Below are 25,290 nucleotides of genomic sequence, written 5' to 3'. Positions count from 1 at the left end.
TTGAGATAACGTTTGTCGATTTGGCGCTATACAAATAAAGGTTGATTGATTGTTTTCCATAAATATCACGACAATATCGTACCATCTGATACCATAACAGCCCTACTGTGGTAAATGGCATAAATTCATCCAGTACAAAACAGGAAAACGTCATTCAGGCCACTTTTGATCCCACCATCCTGAGATTATTGTGTTTGTGTGTGATAGTAGAGAGCGAACTGTTCAAGAAATTATCTCAAAAGGCCAAAAAGTCTTAGTTTATTAAACATTTGTAATGTTTTATGTCATTTTGGTTACATTTCAAACACAGTGTTCCCAGACATTGAAACCCCCACAAGTATACAAACATATTCACACAAGATAGACATGTCAACATAAACTTACCCATAATCCTTCAGTTTTTCTGTGCAGGTTCATCCCATCCACCTAGACCTCTTGTCTGTGCATGCCGCTGATCATCGATGGGACAAACACACACCAGCTGCTACTTGTATCTGTACAGCATTTTTAGTCTTCAACTCGCCTCAACTCACAGTTTCCATAGCAACGGGCTGGGAGGAATTGAAGACTGAAAAAGACATACAGGACATTTGGTGTCCCTCTCTCCCACTTTTTTCGCTCTCACGCTGTCATGAAGAAGATGATGTGTGGGCTAAAACGTCCCTGTAAGGTCAGTTAGCTGCAGCGAGCTCTGGAGCAGGAAGGGAGGGCGAGGAGGAGCAGACGGGAGGCTCTGCTGCCTCCACATGACAGGGTGTAATTTTCTATTGATTTCCAGCATCACAGACATATATAACTCTTGACAGTTACTCTGTGGGGAAAGTTTAACTTCAGAGCAAACTATTACACTTGAATGGCTTTGGACACAGATAAGAAATGCCCTCTGATATTAAGCAGTTTACATAATTCTCTGTATAGTTTGTGAAAGCTTTCAGACTGAACCTGAAGAGAAAACATCCCCGAGCTTATGCAGCATTTTGTGCCTCTCTTTAATGGAACAGAGTGAGATGATAAAGATTACAGTAAGAACAGTAGTTTTATCTGCCTGCTCCAGTGGGAGAGTTATGGTTACCTTCTGTTATTTTTCTCACTATGATGAACTGTGTTTCAAAAAGGAACAAAACATCTTAAATCTTCAGTCTAAGTGCATTGTCTCGTACAAAGAGCCTTACTTGAGAGGGGAGCGGAAGTATATATACAAAGCCGGAGCTTGGAATCGCACCAATATATGTCCCATAATCCTAAATCCAAATAACATGCATTAAATGTTTTGGAAGGAATCAAATTCACTTATGCACTGTTATCTTTGGCACTGTTATCTTTGGATTCTTGTAATTAAACATTTTATAACAGGTTTTTCATATCTCACTGAGAGTGCTTGTATATTCCTTCTGACAATTTTGGTCTCCCTTTCTGAAAAGTAACACTCAGAAGTTGTGTGTCAGCGGAAAACTTACAACACTAGGTAGAAACAAATCACATAGTTAATGCCTGACTGCATGCAGTTATTAGTTTATGGACTCTTCTTTTAGTTGGATGTTCCAAATCCTGCAAGTAAGCAATACTGATAGTACACAGTCTTTCACTGAGAATGCTGTGCAACACTCTGCAATATCTCTCCCTGTGCAAAGCTTTATTTATTAAAAACGGTGTTCTTCTTGTGCTTATTGCTTTATTCCTTATCTATATTTCTATTTTTATTAATTTTCCAATGTTCTCAGTGCTATATTGTGTATAAGAACAACTGTCAGGGCCATATTTCCTCTAAGGATAATAAAAGCATGACACTGGTTTTGATCCTGAAATAAGACGGGATGGAATAAGCACATTTCAAAAGCAATGTGCAGGATGCAGAGTAATGAGGTAGTGTCTTGATTTCTAGCAAAGTTAAATTATCAACTGTAATGTCACTGTAGTGGTAACTTTAAGCAAAAATCTTCTTTGCCACTTCTGCAGGATGTCATGTTTCTGACTCGTGCTTTCCAAAACAGGTTTACGTGAATGTATTCGAAAAATGAAACAAACTGAGAATGTATTTAAAATATTGACAGCTAACAAACAAAAATCTCCTCTTTGGTCTCAATGAAATTGTTTACTGCCACTCCATAAGTCAGAAAATCTGTTGCTCCTCCGCCTTGCACATGCTCAGTTGCAAATTTGCTCCAATCAGCTGTGCCCAACAGCAGCACCAATTAATTACAGCAGGACAATTAAAGGCACAGATACCCTTTAAATACATTAAATAGAGAATATAAACAACATGTATTCAAAATAGTTCAGACCAATAGTAATGACCATGTCTCTTATTTCTATAGATGATATAAATAATGCAAATATACTTGAATTACTCTATGGTGCCACCAGTCACAACAGCTGAAATTAGCAAATTCTGATTTATTACTGTTAGTTAGCTTACAGAAAGTAAGCAGGTGTGCCAGTTTACAGTCACAGCCCTTGTGTCACAAAGTGTGTTCCAGTGTCCCAATTGTCTCCCAATGAGCATTGAAGCATTCACAGGCTTTTATAAACATTAATTCCTGTTCATTTTTGCTCTTGTACCGAGCAAAGCCTTGGTTATAGAGTTTCTCCGTCTAAAACAATACTAAAAAGGAAACTTTTTCCTTATCTTGCTCCAGAGTACAGAACACAATCTAAAAAAGAAAAACACCAATTAAACTCCTACTGCCAGATAACCAATTTCTTACTGGCAAACTTTACAAGCAGAGTTATAAACAATGTCACTTCTAGGTGAGTGCCTAAAAATGACTCCGCTTTTTTTCAACGCAAATCTACCTGAACACAGACACTAAAATTCAGTGCAAAGAAATAACCAAACTCATTGCTGATAATCTCATTAGACTCTGTCGCACTTACAGAGACATCAGTATGACAGTGAGAACATTTCAAAAACTCCTCACTGTGTCTTTAAAGGTCACAAAGAAAGTTTGAACCAAGCACTGTGACATTTTTCAAGCTTTCCTTCCCTATCATTAAGAGGAAGTGAGTGAGAACATTTTAACAGTCAAACATAAAACGTTGTGTTTACTCAGTCTGCTGGTGATGTCATCAAGTTAAAGCGTGTTTCAAGTAATTACAAACTGTCAGGAATGAGAGGTTCATGTTTCCTACATTTCAATTAACATCTAGACATTTCTTCAGCTGCTTATCATCTGTGATAATGGTCAAACTGAAGTCTTTATTTTGCTGAGGTTTCACAGAAATAGCCAAAAGTGTTACTTTTTTATTGGCTTAAACTTTTTTAAGTGGCTTTGAATTTCTGTGTTCCAGCTTATATTTTACTCCACGCATCAATTTAGCAGATATTCTCAAACAACTTGCCACAGCACACTTGAGCTCTTCAGGCCTTACAAAGGAGTGGTTGCCTACCTTTAAGATTATTGGTCTCTTAAAACAAAACAGTCCTTATGGGACCCCTTAATGCAGCTGATAGCCTCAGTTCAGACTTTAGTGTACAGCACTTAAACAAAAGTATTTTTCCCCCGTTAAAGGTTGTTCTTCTAATTTTTTCAAGATATTGAAAAGGTAAAAAAATAAGATCAAAAATAAGATCAAGAACAAAAGAAAACAGCCAAGGTACTCTCATATTTTTCTCCATATCCAATAACTACAAGGGTCTAAGTTCATGGGTCAAATGCCTACACTCCCCAGCAGGTTATCATGCCACAGTAAATAATGTTACTGAATATTAAATGAGCAGTTAAAGCTGGAGGCTTGCAATAATTCATCGGTTAAAGTCATGGTACAAAATAATCCCCTTTACGATTCCACTATAGCTGCTCCAGCAGAAAACTGTGATCATGTGTTTGAAGTTGACAAAGTGATTTAAAGGCAATCCATCATTTTGATAAAAGGCACCAGGACATAAGGGCCATGATAAAAGAAAACTGAATTATCCATTAAACACTAGCTGCCCTCTGAACTTCGGCAATGTGTCTCATTAAACCTGATTTAAATTCACCAAAGTCCTGAGCTGGAAATAGCCTATAATCTAATTTTCAGGAAAGAGAATTTCACATCCATTTGGAGCGTTGTTTTGGACTCTGAGCTCTGTCTCAGTTGTACCTGAAACTTTGACCAAACACGTGTTGTTTCCTTCGCTGGTCTGTGGATTCAATGAAATAACACAATCATGTGAGAGTTGCATGATAAATGACACAACTTTGAGGTTTGCTGTGATTAATTATTTGGAGTCAAAGGCTTTGTGTCCCCTCGTCTTTAATCCATAATTTAGTGTGTATGCTAAGCTAGTTTATAATCAGATGTGGTTCTCCACATGCTGGCCACAAGAGGCATAACATGCAGAATGACTGATGTAACACGTGTGATGTTGGAGTTCACTTCCCAGCCCTGACTGCCTGTTGGCTTTCATCCTGTCTCCTGTCTCTCTGGCCCTCCAGCCAGAAATCACAAGCAGGGCCAGCACTGTCTAGTTTGGTATCTCAGGGCTCCAGAGGTTGACTGTGTTTCTCTTCAATGAGTGATGGATGGACAGCCACAAGTTTCAACATTACTTTCTCTGCTGCATCAAATTTTTAGGTGTCTGAGACCAAAAATGTAAAGAAAACTTTTTTCTTGCTTGTTACTCTAAAAGTAACAGATGCACATTACACATTAGATTTTTTCAAGGCTGGAACAGCAATGGTTATTTATATTTTACAATTATCTTGTGAGGAACTTGTTTTTTTGTTGATTTTGGTGCCCCCTGTGGATGAAAGGGCCTTTCCGATACATTTGGAAGTAGTGTTTTTAATAAACCCTGCTGTCTTTTAAAAGTCACATATATCACCCATCAGCAATCTGTGCCATGTAAATTATAAATCAAAGGTTGGCACCTGCCTCGCCACAGCAGTTTCAGGCATTAAAATAACTCTATGGAAATAATCAATCTTCAAGTTTATGGTCTGTCACTTTCAGTTTGAGTCTCTTTCATAACCAGCTGAAAAGTCCTTAACAGAGCTTTACATTTTTGTTCCTTTACTGCATTCTGATTGGTCCAAGTACTGCTGGTTCACTTGCCTGGGCACTGAAGGCTGAAGTGCCCTTGAGCAAGGCACTGAACCCCCAACTGCTCGGGGTTCACTGGTTGATGGCAGCATCCTCACTCTGACATCTCTCCCTAAGTGCATGTCTATAGCATGTTTGTGCATAAAATGTATGAATATATCAAACTATGTGTGTAGCATGATCAAAATAACACAAGTGGAAAAATTGAATTTCCCACATGAAGATTTCTTTCTTCTTTCTAAGATGTGTATTTTTATGCCTCGAGCAAAACAGACCCCACGATTGAAAACACACAGAAATATTCACAGTGAATGATACGCCTGTTCGTTAGAAGATATCAATATGAGATTTTATTTTCTAAAGTTACACTTTTGGGGCTTTTACACCTTTATTTTATAGAGGAGAGAACAGTGGATAGCATAGGAAACTGGGAGAGAGTGGAGGAACGAAATACAGGAAGAAGGCCGCAGGTTGGATTAGAGCCCGGGCCGCCTGTTACATAGGCGTGCAACTTAACCATTAGGCTAAGGCCGCACCTCAAGATTTTCTTCTCTAAACATTACTAGCTCATATCCAGGACAAGATCAGCATGTACTGGTCTGTCCACAGGGGGCAATAAGTCAACAGTATTTGAAAGTTCCTTGCAGGAGCTTTAAACAAATTTCACATGATTACGGGAGCTCTTATTGGACACGCACACATTTTATTCACTCAGTTTTCTGAAATCTATTAATTTCAGGTTGTTAGTGAGATCTTAACATTTTCATCTCATCATCTCAGGCTAGCAGTTTTTTTAATATGTAATATTTTGACTTTACTATCAATGAAAACATTCAGTGTAATGGTAATTCTTCTCGGGGCTAATAAGAATCTATGATTGCCATATGATTTTAAAACCAGCTCTTTGGTCTGAAGATGATGAGTTCAAATCACTTGGGATCCCAAAAACTGAAATAACTCTTTATCATGGGAAACCAGAGGAAGTGAATTGTATTGATGCATGTCTGCTTAAAGAGGAAACTGAAAAACATATAAATCATGTCAAATAAGTAACTGTGATAGAAGTTTATGAAACATAGCAAACTCAATGGGCATGCGTCATGGGCTCATTGTGTCTGTGTTTATTCACGTCCTCACAGGATGTTTTAATTAAGAACAACAAACGAGTGGAGTAAATAAGCCTGATAATAGTCCCAGGCCACCGTAACAATCTCTGAATAGGAGCTCCCAATTAAAGATAATCACCTCCGAAGTGATTCATCATATTGTCTAAAGTGGACACGGGCCAAGGTCGATTGAGTGTGAGTGTAATTATAAACACTTCAGACGATGGGTGCCTTCAGGACATTGCTTACATTCCCTCCGGTTTGAAGTACGATCCCCAGGAGTTAGTCAGAATCACATGAAAAGCTTGAGTCAGGTGATTACAGACAATATTAGATTTTGCCCAACGTGACCTGACATGCACTCAAATGCTAACATCAACAAGAAGCAGTAAGGGTGGACCCGTGTTATCTCTCCATATTGAATTAGTGTCATTAGACATCTTATTATTGGATTCTGTGATGTTTTTGATACACTTAGCATCTTTTCCGAGAGCAACGTATCATCTTCTCAGTGTGAAATCAAAGAGAAAGCTTGTGCCTTTTCCCAAATGCATCATAAATATCTATATTCAAATGAGAAAAAGCACCTTCCTATTCATCACCTGCAAACAAGTACATCATTTAGATAACTCAGTGTCAAGCAGGCATCATAATAACATCCGATTGGAATACAAAACAATGACTCATTTCCATAATATCAAAGCACGGTGAAAACAATCTAGACGACCGGCCTCAGATGGCGAGACGACCTCAGCCTTCTGCTCTGTGATAGTGAAAGATAACAAGGCAGTGACCTCAGACACAGACCTCCCTCCCACCCTCCCTCCCTCACCTGTTTATTCATGAAGACATAGATGACTGGGTTGATGACCGTGCTCGTCTTAGCCAGGACTGAGGGGATGATGCTGGCCTCAGGCGTGACTAAGCCTGGCGGCCCGAAGGTGGCGAGCAGCGCCATGATGCCATACGGCAGCCAGCACAGCAAGTAGCAGATCACCATGATCACCACCATGAACAAGACTCGCTGCTCACGTTTCCTGCTCATCGAAGCATTAATCCCGCTCACCTGGGGGACAGCAGAGAAAAGAGAAAAAGGAGAGAAGAATGAGAAATAAGACTTCAGTTAAAGAGCAATCTTCTGTCACTGTGTTCAGACATAAAGGTGCTTGACTTTTGCTGCCACAGGGCGTTTGAGTTTTCTCTAAAGGGAGAAAAGAAAGACGCAAGAGCGACAAAATAGAGTACAGGTCAGACTGGGTGAAGAGAGAGATTGAAAGAGTGGAGGTCCGACGGGGTGAAGTGAGAGATTGAGGGTTGTAGAGGGGGAAAAGTAACTCATCTCAACATCTACAGAAGGACTCTAATCAGTGAAGAGACAGAGGAAGGAGGACATTTATCTCTGATTACTGTAGTAAAAGAAAATCTTGACCTCAAATAATAACTTTTTAGTGCAATTGAACTCCCACTTATGACTCTGTCCTGCAACACTCATGGACTATGACACACACACTCTGTCACTGTCATCGTCTTTTTAAAAGTAGTTTTTCAACACTTTTTCCATAATAACACTTGACAATTACATCAACTGACACTTAGGATAAATCAATTTCTATAATTGTATTTTATTTGTTAACAGAGCAGATTGTTAGCTTAGCACAAAGAACAGAAAATGTGCGAACCAGCTAATATGTTTTTTTTAATAGCTTAATTGCAGCTATTTTCTAGAATTTTAGCTAGTTATGAAAAGAACCAAAAATAATTCTGATGCCTCTTTATAATCTACAAAGGCAAAATATAACATAATTAAAAAGGTTGATTTATACATATATATATAAATATTATATACTGTATATATAAACTTCTGTTTGTAGATTTAAGCTGCTCTTGTTGTTACTTCAAGTACTGCTCTATTCTAAAACATAGGAAGCTGGAGGCTTGATTAGGAAACTCTTGATCATATCAGAGCTCAGGTCAGCTTAACAGCAAAAAGAGTCTCAAGCATGCTGCAATCATGGATCAATACTTTAAATATCAAGAAGTTGAGTTTGTGACACACATGCTGACATCTAGAGAAGACATACTGTAGGGTGTTTTGTCAGAGATTGGCCAAATGGCATGGTCATGAAAAGGATGTTTCGTTGAATTGGCTTGAATTTGCTGAACTACAACACCTGACTTTCTGTGGGCTGTAATAACAGGAGCAATTAAACAAATAATGTGTTTACCAACTACAGTGAACACTACAACACCACTAAAGTGAAGTTTGGCAGGACAAATTTCATGAAGATTACATATTCAGGTTCAAATTAAATTGTGCAAGTTTTGTCAACTGAAATAAGTAAGATTTCCTGGCCAAGGTGTCATCTCATTTAAAATCTGTGTGACTGTCTGGCAGCTCGTGCCTCTTGACTGTTATTATAACTGATAGAAATGATGAGAAAACTGTGAAAATAACCAGAGTTGTGATATAAATATGGCAAAATGACTTTGGATGCACACTGTGCTTAGACACTCACGCAGCTGTGTTTTAACATTTATACACAAAGATATTGACACTGAAAGGCTAACACATACACTAACACCTTCACATGGACAAACTTCCAACTCTCTACCAACTTGAGCAAGCCTCCATTTGTGCTTTTACCTGACGGCCACATGTCAGCAGCTGTCACTCAATTTCATCGCCATGGGAACACTCACTGACATGGAGGCACTTTCCTTTGGCAGAGGCAGGTTTTCTTTTTCTTTTTTATGTGTTGTGATAGGGAAGGTGAAGTGAGGTGGAGCCACTCTGAGAAAGTATACACTGTGCACAAATACAAGTCAATCACTCACAGCAGAAAAATGCCGTGACGGAAACAGAACAACACATGAGTGTCCAGTGATCAGTCATCATCACAGCTCATCTTGCAGAAAATATATTCATCACTCTATCCCAGCTTCTGCTGGCTCCTTAATGAAACTGCCATTTTGCACAAGTCTCTTCTATACAGAAAGATTCTCCTTTTTCACACACTACATGTATGGATACAGACATGTTTAAATATGCTGTGAGGCCCTATAGAATACTGTACGACACAATATGCTTAAGAGCTCTTCTCCTGCATTCATCAGCTCACATTATGCTGCCCATGCTGTATTCCTGTAGACTCCTGTGCTGCCACTCAAACTGCAACATTTGCATTAATATAAACACATTAATATAGAACTCAGCTTCCAGACTAGCAGAGCGTTCGCATTACTGCCACAATATGACACTGAGCATATAACTGATTTCTATTGTGGCAGACTAATCAAGCCATGCGGATGATTGACAGACTCTTTACATTCAGCTCATTTACCCCCAAGAGGCTCCCACAACTCTGCTAATGGAAATTTAGGGTGTGCTCAGACAAAAACATGTTTGGATGGTTTTATTCAAACTCTGGAGAGGTTTCACTCTTGGTTTAGCTTTTTTTCTCAGGCAAACTGTGTCAGGAGAAAACAGCTGGTCTTTCTTCAAACAACAGGTCCTCAAATTTAGACAGTAATATGATTCAGGCTTCTTATTGCAGATTGTACGTGCTGTGGTTCGCAGATGCAGCAAGAAATGTTTCAAGCTGACATTAAAAATGCCGAAAAGACTAGTGAATTAGCACTCCTTAATACATTTAGACAATTTAGTACATTTAACTTTTTTCATGACTTTTCCCCTACAGAGTTTATCGGTTTTGGATGCTAACTGAAAGAACCATTTTTGCCATAGTGTCAACAGGCAGAGAGGCAGATTGATATGACATTATGTGATATCAGTGTTCCAAGGGTAATAAAGGATATATTTAGTTTGTGCAAAAGCTTAAAAACAACCAAAAGATTAACTTAATACAAGTATGAGGTGTTTATCTCCTGCACCCACTTTATACTCTGCTGGAAGTTAAAGAGCTAGAACTGCAGTCTCTGATAGCGCGCGATTGGTCAAAAAAAGTGACCCCAGTTTCCATCATGAGTGATTTTGCTAAAGTTTGTGGATTCAAATGAATGGACCGGGTAACAAGGATGGAGGGAAAGTTAATTATGTAAAACTGTTATGATAAGTTCAGGTTTGAAGGTCTGAAGACAAGACTGGTGTCCACAGCAGGCCAATTAAATGTAATATTTGAAGTCCACAGTAGCTTTTTGTGGCCATGGGTCTAATAACCAAGTTAGCACAAATCCTGATTAAAGTGCACTGTATTATGTATCATCAAGAGAAAATCTGTAACGTTAGGTTAGGTTATTTTATTTATACCTGTAGGTAGATCTGTTTTACACTGAGTGAGTTGGCCTCCTTTTACAGAAACAAACAGTACAGACAGAGCAATTACATTTCTCAAGACTGAGAAACACGTAAACACAAAGGTGTAACCCTTTGTAAAAACAGATACAAATAAGCCATCAGTTGGAGCACGGTGAATGAAAATGAGATGGAAATGAAAATCTACCACCAATCGACACAAGCATGGTAAGGTTAAAATGTGCCCTCAAGATAAAGGAAAACAAGATAAAATAGATCCATAGATAGTCAATAAATAATACAGAATTTTACACAGCATCAGTCCTGTATTGCCATTACTTATTGATCATAATGATCAGACTGGGACAGAGCTGTCTCTTTATTGTTTGACTTTACAGACCAGTATACCTTAGTCCAGATGAAAGAGGTTGGACATCAACATTTAAAGGATACCAGCTGTCTTTAGAAATAGAGCCAGCCACCTTCTTGAACTGAAGGGTTCTTGGTTAAGCCAGAAATGAGTGAGGAATGAGAACCAAACAATGTGTTCGGTGAACAATGGTCATATTTTCATCCTTGTAGAGAGTTGGGATTTGCCCATGATTAGGAACCTGGTTCTTGGTGCTGGAAATTGAATTTCCCTCAGTCCAAAAAGTTGGGCTGCCGGAACTTTGATTAGATAGCACTCAGGACCAGGATCTAAATAATGGGTAAATACTGCACCGTGGGTAAATGGGATTACTCCATGAGTGGTAATGTTCAAGACAGACTCACATTTGCAGTTATGCTTGAGGCCAAAAGTAAACTCCTGTATCTGTTCCATACACTTCTGTTTTTGTACAGAACCTGTACATCTACCCAGTTTCTCTCTGTATGCTCTCATACATGATGTTTCAACCAGAGGAAAATCCATAGCTCGACAGGTCTGCTGTGCCTAGATGCCACAGCCATGATTGGACAAATAGTGTGTTGGGGAGGGGTTCAGTGAGCGGTCAATTGCACCAAAGAGCACAGACAGGTCCATCACACTGAAGCCACTGGGACTAACTGAATTTGTTTTGACTCCCTTTGCTATCACATCTAACTTGGCAGGACAAAATTGGAAAAGGTCCAATAAACAATCTCCTGAGGAGAGGATTTGATGTTTTGTCGTGTTTGTTTGGAAAATTCCATAGTAAAGTCACACAAACAAATAAAAGATAACTATAGTTGTCACACAATATGTCTACAACCTGCTAGCTATACTGCCAAAAGTGACATTAAGATGCAAACTGTAGCTCTAATGACACATTGAATCTGTAAGACTTGACATGTTTTGTGTTTTTACCATCTTCCTATAACAATTAAGACTAGAATGTATTCAGTCAGATAAAGTTTCAGCTTGTATAAGTTTGAGATCCTCTTCCTGGCTCTGTCCCCACGCTGCAGACATTCTCACATTGTCAGCTCTGGAGAACAGCCGTCTAATAGCTTCAATCTTCGCTTTGATTAAATAAATTAAGTGGCGGAGACCACAGACATATTGAGGAAATGAGGAGTAAGTGCAGAGTGATTGCAATCAAAGGATGGGTGGCTGGTGAAAGGAGCTAGCTTACTAATTGACTGCCCTAACACAGAAACTGTTTCATATGCTAAACAGCAATCCCCAAAGTCCTGTAATTAATATTTATGTGTCAGCTAAATCTGTCGCAGCGTTTTGTCACATCGTTGAAGATACAAGCTTGGTAATAAACATCCAAACAACAGTGAGGTTTTTATGATGGACAACATGATGTTACACTGAGTACGCCGTGAACTGAGAACAGCAGCTCCTTATTTTTTCTCAGCTGAGCATCATGACAGTTTGAAATAGAGTTGTAGATTATGGGCAGTGGTCCAATGTGGCACCGACGCTCACAGAGAGGATGTACAAGTGGGAAATTATTTGTCAAGTACAGTTATGATGGGAAATCTTTGTCAAAAAAGAATATCTTACAGCGTTCACTGACTAAATTAAATATCGGAAGGCTAATTTTGATCTGCGATGACAGAAGGAGCATTGTCTCCTCTTGAGTCCCTGGTGGGCTGTCAGTTATTCAGACAGATCATCTGGCCAGCGTGTTGGCTTCATACTGTCACAAACACACTTTCACATGGTCGTTCATAAGCTGCTTGTCTTGTTCAATCATATAAACAACATATTTAGATTTCAAATATACAAGGCCTGCATGTCTCGCCAAGGCAAAGCATTGTTTTTCGTAAACTTGATCAGATTAGTGGCTGAAGTGCCTCTGTAAGCAATGACAGTGAGACAGTGAGCCAGGATTCACGATGCTGAAACTAAATCTGCTAAATCAAATTACACCATCCTAATTTTATCAAATTTGTGTTTTTTGAAACTCAAGTCAAAATTTCAGCCAAGAAAACGCCGAATTAGGTCAGCCTCACATGAAATTTAGCTCTAGCGAAAGTTCAGACAGGAAGACTATAAAGCAATCACAGCAGTTGTTTAACTCTCCTCTCCCTCGTTCAATAGCTCACCCGCTTCCAGCTGCATGCTCCGGAGCTGTCATTGGTTAATCAGCAGCTGCGTCATCCAATAGCTCAGTGGCACGCCCTTATCGTCAGCCTATCAACTTTCTGCTGTCTTTTTAAATGCGTCTCTCTCTCCAGCTAGTTCCTTCTTGCATTGATGGTGCGCACCCCTCCACCTCCCCATCTCCACCTGGTCTCTGCAAGTCTTCAATTCCTAGGATCATCAACCACCACCACCAGTGTCTGGACTCTAGGGGGATTTCTTCAGCTGCCAAATTCATGCATCCTACGCTCACAACATTATCCCCATAGAGTCCTTACGCCAAAGATTTCTGTCAAGTTTCATCATTCATTCAGTTTTAATAAATAATCTTTAATATTCAAATTGTGTCTCTCCTGATTGAAATAATAACTGGATGTTGTAACCATAGACTGTATATTAAAATGGACACCACGTGTTTTTACTTTGAGAGTGAAACATTTAGAGCTCCCTCTGCTGAATGGCTGCAGTATAGGTCGTAAACCCCGCCTCTGTAATGTTAACAGTTGAAACATGTCTGTCATTCAAGTTGGTTCTTATCATGACGATTTACAGTTGTGCTTATAAGTTTACATACCCTGGCAGAATGTGTGATTTTTTTTGGCCATTTCTCAGAGAATATAAAAGATAAGAGAAAAACTTTTTTTTCACTCATGGTTAGTGGTTGGGTTAAGCAAAATTTTTATCAAACAACTGTGTATACTCTTCTTATATCATAATGACAACAGAAACTACACAACAAATCATAAATTCTGCCAGGGTATGTAAACTTATGAGCACAACTGTATGTCCAAGTATTTTTTTCTTAGAAGTTAGGTTTTAACCAAGCGGCAACCTCCAGTCTAGAAATATGAGTCCAATGCGGAAGTGTTAAAAACTGCAGTTCATCAAGGATCCGCTTGAGGCTGGCTCCGGAAGTACCAGAAGTCACGTACACATGAATGGGGAAAAGACGATCTTCACATCAGAAATAAACATGTTTACAGCCTGGTACAAAAGACGAGTGTAGTCTGGATAGCTCATTTCTCGATCGGCACACACTGTGAGGGGGGGTGAATTTTTTTCTAACGCAGCAATTTTGAAGATATTGAGATTAGGAGTCCTCCAATGAGAGGCACAGCTGACTGCGGGAACACTGTAGCTGTTGGCTAGGAGGTGCAAAGCCCGCCTCTTTACATCACACTGGCTCGACAGCAGCAATATGGCTCAATATGGCTCGACGATTGGCCTCAAAACAGTGCTTCAGAAACAGATGGGTGACGTCACGGATCCTACATCCATATTTTATACAGTCCATGTTTGAGAACAATTTATTTGAAGTGTATTTTAATTTTGTAGTTTGACCCATGTTCCATCTGTTAACATACAAGGAGGAGGCAGGGTATAATGACCTGCGACTTACAGAAACCAGTCACCAGGGTGAGATCTAAGCATTTTCTTCACTTCAGGGGAGCTGTTGTGCTGTCCGTGTTTTTATCCACTCTATGACCTTGCATCATCACACGGCAGTTTGGTGGACAGCATCCAACACTTGTTTTAACTTTCTCTCACTTTGTGATCTCTGCTGATCAACATGATTGACATGGAAATAACACCGCCTCTCGTGCTAGCTAACATTGTGATGATTTAATGATTGGTTCTCTATATGTGTGACGCAGCAGTCTCACGGCTCTCTCTCTCAGATGCCCAGTAACCTATGTGACCTGCAATTATGGGGTTTGGCTACTGAACAGACACCAACATTAGCGTTTCTATTAAAAGACACAGATTGCCGGAAGTATCAGATGAGGAGACAGTAAAAAAAAAAATGCTTCTGTTTCCTGCTAACTTCTTATATTTACTATCCTGCATGTAAGGCTGTTTGAGTGCGCCAACATGAAAAAGAAAGATGTGTCTAACTATGATTGCGTGTTTGGATGACTTCTTCCTGCCTGCCAAAACATGTGTTTTCTGCTTCACAGACACTTGCTCCTCTAGATGACACTGAAGTTGACATTAAGAACCTGCTTTCAATATGTGTCGGGCACGTCGTCCCTCTAAGGGGAAAGGCAGACACTCTGTGGTCCTGCGCTGTCATTCTGACATCTTCTTTGGAAATGTCTTGTCTGCAGGCAAAGACATCTATTCTAATCACAGTGTGCCTCCTGTAAGAGGATGGATAACGGTGTATGAAGCGACAGAGACAGATAAACTGGGTTGTGTGGCGTGTATCTTGAGAAATTTGACAGTCATTCTTTCCCCTAGGCATTTTGCTGTTCATACTTCATGTTTATGAGAGGATCTTACAATGAGAGAGAACGGTAAAATCACTTTCTATACAAGCCTTTTAAAATCAAGCACTGGACAGATATAAATTGAGCACTCAATGAGGCACATGCCGTACTTTTTTGAAGAGATTTTCAAAAGTGAGAGGCTGTTTAGTTTTGCTGAATGTAGATAGAAAGTTATTTCACACTAAAGAGGTGGCGAAAAACTAAGCCAAAATAAGTGATGACCAGGCCGTCTCTGGAGGGCAATGTGGCAGAATTTACAGGGTGAGCTGCAATATGAAGGCCTTTATTCCCACTGCATTATTATTAGCTTAGCTTAAAGAGGGGAATAGATGAGAGGGATGCATGAGTCGGTGGAATCACAGATGAGTTTAAGAGAATTCTTCAGCAGCCTGAGCAGTCGGTGCTGCAGTGGACGGAGCAGGGGATGATTAAAGTTTGAGCAAAGAGCCGAGCTGAGTCCTGGCTGAGGAAAGATGAGATTTTATGGATTTTTTTCTGGAAAGCAAACCCACATAGTTGGATTCTCTCTTTATTGTGGACTCTATGTGACAGGTCCTTGTCTAGGATAAAGTTGGAGCTCCAGCAGGCTTCAGGGCAGGTGTCATTATAGTGTTGTCAGTGATGATGGAGAAGTGTAGTGGTGGGGTAAAGTACAGAAGAGTCCATACATCCCTCCTAAGGAAGTTTTTAGGATTGTTTTTTGCAAGGTGTTATACACACATGGGTAAAAAGAAGAATAGAAAAAAATTACTTTAGATGACTTGAGTGTTTTGATGGAAGGACCTCAAATACAAGATTTTTGCTTTTGCAGTCTCCGAATGACACACATATTTCTTAAATTCCAGAGTGTTTTCATTCTGTGAATCCAAATAGAAGGGAACACATAGGAAAATCAAAAGGAGCACATTTATATTTGTACTTAGTTGCCAGAAAACAAAATCAATAACAGAAAATGTTGACTCAATTTGGATTGCTTGTCTGCTTTCGCTGCCACTGTTCTGCAGTCGGCCATAAAACTTTGGTTTACTAGGACAGGGCTCGAGGACAGGCTGGGTCACAGAAACACATCTTTATTGAAAACTATTTCCTCTGAAGTTGGCTGTAATTGGCTTTTGCTATTTGTTATCAAAGCTCAACATGAACAACTTACAAAGGAGTAATGTAATGCTAACTCTTTTCATTTCTGTCTCTTCAACTTGCATCCCAACTCCCTTTAATGCTTGTCCCAAACTGTATCTTGTGTCAGATCCTCACTCAATGATTTTCAACTGGTCTTAAGGAACAGAAATTCTAAGGATAAAATCAGTGCTTACACCTTGGTTGAGACTTCAGATGACATCTTTGTCAGTTTGAAGTAGAGTTGGGCGATATTGAAAAAGGTGTTATTAGTGTCACAGCTTTCATATCAGTCGATATCGATAATTACTGCGATAAAATCATTATTTCATTTAAATGTAAAGGCAGATTTTGGGTCCTGAGAGAAAGTTGAAAAAAACAGATGGTTTGTTAGCTAGTATCTTGGATTTAGTACTCTGATGAGCTTCTTGAATCCCTCATTTTTAACAGTGCTAACAAGAAGCAGGTCTTTTGTGTAAGATGAGATTTTTGTGAAGTCTTAGTTTGTAGATTCTTATTTTTCTCAGGTTGAGATAATTTGCCTGAGTTTATTTAAATTTAGAACAAAGATATAACAAATTGTATTCTGTGTATCAGCTTAGTAGAGTACTGTTTGACAAGTGAACTCCGCTTGAAGGTTACTAAGGGTTACGAGCTGAATGATATTGTTTCCCAAAGTACAGTGAATGCAGCATGGTTATTCAGTGTTCACTTGTACTACGGTTGCAGTGGACTTTAAACGTGTCTGAAATGCAGAAGTTGTCTTCATGTTCTTCCTTTACCCACATCCTGAAAGTATATTTAATTAAGTGTATTAACTCAATAGTTAGCGCTGAGGCAACATCACGATACATCACGATAATCATCATTATTGATTTATATTTTAGCCCTAGTTTGAACCTTTCAGCTGTCTCTAAAGCCTCTGGAAATTTGGCTTGAAATAGGAAAAAACAAACATGTGTGAAAGGTAAGTTTAAGTAAAATCAAACATGCATTAATTTTAGAACACAGAGTTTAAAAAAAGCTCATTTTGCTGCCCAGACCAAAACACAAGACTGTTTCTGCGTGGTTGATCACATGTTGATTGCCAGCTGACTCTGCACACAGTCACATGTGAATCAGCATAGTACTGTACAGCCCAACACCTAGTGGTCATGGTCAGAGGGCTAACATGTTTCTAATCTTCTGACTAATATGTAGAATTAATTGTGAAGTTATCTTTATAAATACATGGCCTAAGGCACACATGAAATCAGAGTTGTAGATTTATACAATACTAATAAAAGAAACCCTGATATCGATACCTCTTTTGATGCCCCTGCAACAAAAAATTTACTCTTTGGCATCCAATATATGCTTTTTCTCTTGTTTTTATCCATAACCTGCTCACAGTGCTGGTAAATGAAGAGTCACTGAACATATACTAACACATTTGCCCACCTGCTAAGTCATTAAATGCATAATGAGTAGAATTGTAACATGTAGACACATATTAATATTCCCTCTCAAACATCTCTTATTTGCCATTAAAGAAGTGCATGGTGGTGTCTATCTGTTTATAACATGCCCTCTGTCTATACATAGAAATTATACATATATATAAATATATATATATATATATATATTTATTTTTTGCAGTGTTTGGAGCATATCTGAGTGTCAGTCATCATGCAGTGGTGCAGATCTCCAAGCTGTCAGTCTGCAGGTATGGAATTTAAAGAAGACATAACGCCCAGGTGACACTTCTGTCATCCTCCTCAGCTGCTGATCTGTCTGCACAAACATTAATGTGTGTTGTGCATCTTTATGAGAAATGTAAGAGTGACTTATCATTTTGTGAATATTTAACTGGGTTTAATCAAGCCCAAATCAAACCCACTGTGAGAAAACTTTACTGAAACTTCTCCAAATGATCTACATCAGACCCCTCGATCAGGCTGGGGTAGATTTGTTTGTAATTCCAGGGACTTCCATATCAACCTAACACTTCCACCTCCACCCTGTTCTGCCCTTACTCTGCAGCATATGCCAATAATTGAACCTTTCAGTTTGCACTTGATCTAACACGACATTCACCCTAATGGAGTCCTCAAGCTCATCATCATTCACACTTTTACCAGTGACTCTTGACAGTACTTGAAGTTGAAATTCCTATACATTAAGCACTTTCTCTTCAATTATTCCACTTCTTAAGTTTTGGAACTCTTTCCTGTTTTTCAGCAAACTCACTTCCTAATTTGCATTTGTGTCTCAATCCCTTAAGTTTGGTTAAAAATTCCCATTTTCTGCAGTGTATATCAAAGTATGCATTGACAGTTTAAATTGTGGTATGTGTAATATTTGAGACTTCAGTCCCATTATTCAATTGTTTCTCTGTGGCTGCCCTCCATGTAGCCTTATACAACACTGTTTGGATCAGCTGCTTTTGATATAAATGTAATCAAATAGTCTCATCAGCTTAATACTTGTAAGTAGATCTGAAAGAGGCCATGTGAGACTTTAATAAAGTAGAATCAGCTTTTGTTTCCCCTTACAGTCATCCAATATCTGCCAAGATGGATTTTAGATTTATATTGTGTTATGCTGTTTTAATCACATAATTGTTTTAATGATATCTGATATCTTTCAGTCCTACAAAGGGTGGACTGTTCGCTGCCTCACCAATTTAAAAAGAAAAATGTAACCTTGGTTCAGAGCAAATCTTCCCCCTCATCTTAGCCAAGGCTGATTTGTTTTGGTGTTTTTGGAGAAGGATCAGGGCAAAGCCTAATTCTTTGTTTGATGTGAGGCCAGCGAGCATGTGTGAGATCCCCAGTGTGGATGATAAGTCACCTCCAGCATGTTCCAACACACACACACACACACACACACACACACACACATTCAAAAAAAAAAAAAGGTCGACAGGTGGATAGAAAAGCTGACTGACGGCCATATGGCCAGACCACAGTCATCAGGTACAACAGAAATCAACTGAGACACAACTCAGACTGTGTTTCTATTTTTAGAAAATAACTGTGGAGTTCTAATATAGAGCATCTCAGGGGGTAACAAAAGGTTAAGTGTTGTACTTGTGACTGTAGACTAGTGCCGAATACTTCCATCCAGCCGTTATCTTGACCGCTTGTCCCGTTCGGGATCACGGGGGTATGGAGCCTATCCCAGCTGACATTGGGCGGAAGGAAGGGTACACCCTGGACAGGTCACCAACCCTTTCACAGGGCAAACAATGAAAGACAGACAACCTTTTACGCACACACTCACACCTATGAATAATTTAGAGTGATCAATGAACCTGATAAGAATGTTTTGGACTGTGGGAGGAAGCCGGAGTACCCGGAGAGAGCCCATGCATGCACGGGGAGAACATGCAAACTCTGATCAGAAAGGCACCTGCCTAGCCGGGATTCAAACCAGTAACCCTCTTGCAGTGAGGCAACAGCGCTACCAACTGTATCACCGTTCTGCCCAGTGCCAAATACTTGCAAAGAGAATCATAAAAATCAGAGTTGGAGAATACTTTCATCAGTCTAAAAACAAAGACCTCATATACTTATACAAATACATGATCCTGATTGGTCAAAACCACAATCAATAGTAATTAGCTCTCAACAGCAAAAGCAATGCCAGGGTCAACCTGACCACACACATCTTATCAAATCGATCTGCAGAAAGGACTCCAGCTCATATCATCTCTGCCTGTTGGCACTGAGCTGAGTGAGGATGGAGAAGTATCGTTCCCCTCGTTTAATGTTACCTTTATTATAAATGTTGACTTTAATGTGAGCTGTGACAGATAAGAAGGCTAATGTTTTAACTTGACCAGGGAATTCAGATGTTCAGTCTAATGTTATTTTGCACTGCATGTGCAGGATAAAGTAGAATGAACAGGTGGTTATGCAAATTTGAATCTTTCCAGGGTCTTGTTCCCCTTGAGGATGAATATTTCAATATTACATATTCCACCACTCTCTTTCTTTCACTCTTCTCTTCCTGTATTGATTTAAATTCATGTTTCAGCATGGAAAGAAAGTCTCTCAGCCACTTTTACCCTCTGATTGATCATCCTGGATTTAGGTGTTTCTATCAGAGTATACGCCAGACCTGCTCCGTTAAGTGTCATGAGTTAACTTTTGTAGTGTTGTGGTGCCATGTTATAAAAACTTATGGACTGATTGACTCTCCTGACAGGGTTCATCCTATAATATCGCAGTGTAGTGTTGAAGAAAGAGGGTGAGGAAAGGGAGCCAATGAAAGAGAGTGAAAGGTGCAGCAAAAGAGTCTGGAGTAGGACAGAGAGAGCAGAATATCAGAACAATGTTTGTATTCAACATGTGAAACATCTCTTGCCAATGATTCATGCTGTGCACACAGTTATCCTGATATCAGTTTTTACGAAACAAACAGGAAACACTGAAAACAAAGCCCATTTAGTGAAGCACATCAACACAGCCAATCATTCCCTTTGTGCCCTTCAGTCTGAAAAGTACAAGCAATTCACTTTCCTCACTTTATTGAAGATCCCCAGTTAAAGGGCAGGTTATGGTCTCCTGGTGCTACAAACTTGATGCTTTTCTTCAAGCAAAAGCCACGTTACTTTTAAAACTGTTATCAAAGTGGTCATGTTAGTGAGCCGTCTTGAAATTCCATGATGAACAAATTAGCTTGAGTGTGTGAGTGAGTAACAACTTACAACTTTTTTTGTTTTTACAGTAACATTTAAAGCTCTTTTTTAGGAAGTTTTGTTTTGTGTTCATTTTGGCAGCTCCTAGACAAAGAGACACCGCTCATCTGTTTGATGAGTTCACCATGTACATGTGTGAGTAGTGTAGCACACCAAGGGCCTGATCTACTAAGATCCCAAATAACCAGTGCTAAATTGCGTGTGCAAACAAAACAATTGCACGTGCTATTTCTGGGCGTGTTGCGGGTGATCTACTATGTTATGGCTGCGCAAATGATAACAGGTGCAAAAGTAGCGTGGACCGCCCTTAAATGTGGATTTTGCGTGTGCTACTGGCTGTCACCATGGATAGTTTGGTAGAGCAGAGTGTCCATAAACAAAAAATGAAGTTTAAAGCCATGGAGTTGGAGGTCTTGGTGGAGGAGGCAAATAAACACACTGGTGAACTCCAGCAGAGACATCTCAGCGTTGCCAATAGAAACGCGATTTGGGAGAATGGAAAAAAATATATATTAGTGGAATTATTTGCAAAAGCAAAGGGATTCCTTTGCTTTTGCAGCCTGCCTCAAGTGGACACTAGAGGAACTGCAGTTTTCTGTGCACCTGAATGGCTTCTCTTTTCAACAACAGAGGTTACTGCTTGGTGTGTGGTCATAGTAAAGATGTTGAGTTGTTTATGTCAGGCTTGCTTAGAGTACAATTAATACAGCCACACTCTAAACTATTAGCACCAAAGTATTAGTGACTGTAAAAAAGCTAAGTTTGGCTGAAAATGATCATTTTGTGAATAACTGAAGGCAGATTTACCTTTCAACCTGACTCTTTTGTAATTGGCTCACCTATCTGTTGGGCTAATCCTCACAGTTTCAAGTCCAGATGTACATGTTGTATTTCATTTTCTCTTTGTCATAAGGTTTTCTAGAAATGTCTTCTTTTGTCTTTTCTTTCTGAATTAGCCATGTCACAAAAGTAAAGCTGAATTCATTCACTTATATTAATAACGGTTTACGATTAAAGTACAACAATAGTGAAATTCAAACAAAAGGAATTCGTTGCCATGGTTTGATCATAGACAACAGAAAAAAGGCCTTGTTCCTAATGACTTAAATACTGACAGAATTACCCCATAATTACACCCCAACTCCTCCAACCTCGCAAGCTCAACAACATAATTGCACCTTGAGTGTTCTTAATTAATCCAAATTATCTGTAAATGTGGCGTCTACGGGTCCACTAACTGGATTACATGCATGGAGCGGGCAGCTGCCAGACAGTCTGCTGAATATCAAACTCCGCCGTGGGAGTCTGGAGGCAGTCAGTACCTCTTGTGCTTTCCCCAGCTACTGCCTGCCCTCCTCCCCACCCACAGCAGCACCAGACACTGGCTATTAGACTGTGAGGTTGGTGGTGGCGACGGTGCAACAGAAAGTCGGCGGTAGGAAGCAGACATGATGTGAGATGGAGGGGGAGTGGAGAGAGGGAGACAGAGCAGAGAGAGGTTGTTTGGGAGGTAAAAGCATCAAGGAGGAAGTGGTGGAATTGGTGCGGCAAAGAAAATGACAGAGAGGAGGGTGGAAATAGAACATGGAGGGAAATGCTGCATGCAGGTAGATTTATATGTGATTTCTGTTGATGGAGGCTGCTCTGAGTCTGATTGTTAACGACAAATCAGCAGAGACTTGTGCAATAAATTTCCTTCTCGAGTGATTTTGTCTTTCTACCCTCATCTTGGATGGTAGTTATGGTAGGTCTCCATGCAACGATCAGCTGGTAAGGTTCCCTGCTTTTGCAAAGATTTATTTCACAGAGAGAGTTCACAGCACAAAGAAAAAGTTTCACTATGCACAAAAACAATCAGGAATGCACGATATGATATTTTGAACCAAAAGATAACCTGGTCGTTTTGGCCAATACAAATCCGATTATCAATAAACACATTGTTTTACAATTTTGTATTAAATACAATTATGACATTTTCATAATGTGTTGTTTCTGAACACCTGAGTAAGACATTCAAAGGTTATGGAGCAAAGCTGCATATACATTCATATTTTTATACTTCTCAATTCTGTCTTGTACATGCAATAATGTATTCGTTATGTTAAAGTCTTCATTCTGCCTCTGGGCCATCAAGCTCAGCGTACTCCTGGACTAATTCCAGAAGTTCACATGGTGGTACAACTAATGTCACCGCCATTGTTGTGGACTAGACTGATGTGATGTGTGTAGAGATCACATCACATCACATCACATCATACAGATAGGGACACTTCTATAAAGCAGCAGAAACTCTGGATACTGCTCCAAATATGCCATTGGCTGGTGAATCTTAAGTCTTCTACCTTGAAAAAGATGGGTTAGTCAGTGCTGTAAAGTAAATGATTTTGTCATTAATTAGTTCAGCATTAGCTTCTCTCTGCTGAACTTTCTGCATTTGTTAAATCAGCACTTTGGCTATATTGGTGCTCATGCTAGCTACACCTACTACTGCTTTGTATAGCCTCAATACATCTTCTTTGCAATCGGGACTTTTCAGGTGACTTTACAGATTCATCATGTTTAAAATGGAAGACTTTTGCGTCCTCACAGGATACTCACAGCACATGTTTAGAAGTTGGGTTCGTGTTATTCTCTAACACATACACAAGGGACGCCATTTATACTCTCGTTAGCTTGGTAAGTCTGCTCTTCTCTGTATGTAATGCTTGATGGCATACCACCACATTTGTGTGTGTTAATGTGTAGGCTTGTAAATAATGAATGAAATAAACTAATATGTGTTGTTTTTATTGGATTAAAATTGTTTTATTGGATTGATAAATAATAATACAATGCTCCTTTTTGACCTGATATGGATTGTGCACCTAAAGGACCCATGCATCCCTAAAAACATCAAAACAAGCAAGGCTCCAATGTTTAAAAAAATCAATGAAGCATTTTTTTGGTGCACATCTAATAAAATATGTGATATCATATCAACCATATTCCATAACAACCTAACATTTCCTATAATTAATGAATTGCTGTATGACTCTATCCAATCATACAAAACAACCAAACACACAACAGGTCACAGAACACAAACATTTCACAAGAAACAACCTTTCAAAATTACATTTTTTTTAGTGAAAGTTTTTTTTATTTTATTATGTTAAATGCTGTTGTTCTTTTTTGGACTAGGGAGTCACCATAGCATGCCATCCATACTTCACCTGTAAGTCAAACCTACACGTACAGCCCTAAACCTCTCATCTGAGGGGATTGATCCAATCAGGCCAAGAAAAACAGCTTCCTACGGCCTTCTTCAGTGAAACCACATAACTCCAGGGACTTATCAGGGGAAAGTAGACCCAAGACAAATCTTTTGAAACAATTAGTGTCTAACATGCCTGAATAATTCTGAGAGAATGCAGCGTCAACATTGGACAACCTCCAGAGAGAGGTCAGCCGAAGCCGCTTTGCAACACTACACCACTTAAACCAGGAAAGAAAGAGTGCCTTTACTGGAAATTCAGACTCTGCATCTCCTTCCATCTTTGATTAAAACCTTTTTCCCATTTGCAATTCTGAAAATCAGCGTTATACTACCTTGAAAAGCAGAGATGAGAAAGCTGTGACAGAAGAACGTGACAGCAATTCTGTGTAGCGGAACAAAATAGAAGAGATATAGGATCTTTAACAGCAACTCACTTAAAGTTCAATGAATGAGGAGGAAAATTGGTTCCGGCAACTTGCACTCGTTAAAGATAAATTCCTTGTAACTGACTTTTAAAACACATTTAGCACCAGAAGTCTTTTGTGGCTTTCAAAACACTTCAAACTCTTTGCTCCTGACTGAAGTGGTGACTTTTACAAGACAAAGAGTACAGTATCCAAAAGAAGCTTACTTTCATTAAAATGTTGCTGTTATATTCACAAGTTACAAAGTAAAACCTTGCTGGGGTTTCTTGAAAAAAAAACCCATTATTCTCCCGTCGGCGAGGCTTTGACAGCATCAGAACATGAACGCCTCGGAAGGCTACATCCTCACCAATCTGATCCCACTTTTAGCCCTTCCATCATCTTTCCCTCCTCTGCCAGAGAGGGGGGAAGTGCAGTCACCGAGACGAGACGTTCAAGTAATGCTGAGAGTTACATTAAAACATGTCAGTGATCACTTGTGTGACATCCCTCATCTGGAATTACTTTCCTAAACTGTGTGACAGTGAAAGGAATGAGTCCTAAAGTCAATCATGCTGTACAGAAATGTATTGGTGCTGTCAAGGTATTGAAAAATAAGA

The 25,290-nt window shown here is 39.4% G+C and overlaps 1 protein-coding gene across 1 annotated transcript in view; it reads right to left on the bottom strand.

Moving 5' to 3' along the window:
• The window catches only part of LOC117826292 (vertebrate ancient opsin-like), a 94,321-nt gene that overhangs the window by 18,511 nt on the left and 50,520 nt on the right, over positions 1–25,290 (bottom strand). Inside the window, exon 3 of the mRNA XM_034702243.1 lies at positions 6,964–7,197. Within this exon, the coding sequence (XP_034558134.1) occupies positions 6,964–7,197 (234 nt within the window). The remainder of the gene's footprint in view (positions 1–6,963; positions 7,198–25,290) is intronic.

Source organism: Notolabrus celidotus, chromosome 15, assembly GCF_009762535.1.
Source record: "Notolabrus celidotus isolate fNotCel1 chromosome 15, fNotCel1.pri, whole genome shotgun sequence".
NCBI lineage: Eukaryota > Metazoa > Chordata > Actinopteri > Labriformes > Labridae > Notolabrus > Notolabrus celidotus.
The sequence above is the reverse complement of the archived record's forward strand: the minus strand, read 5'-3'. Positions and strand labels throughout refer to the sequence as shown.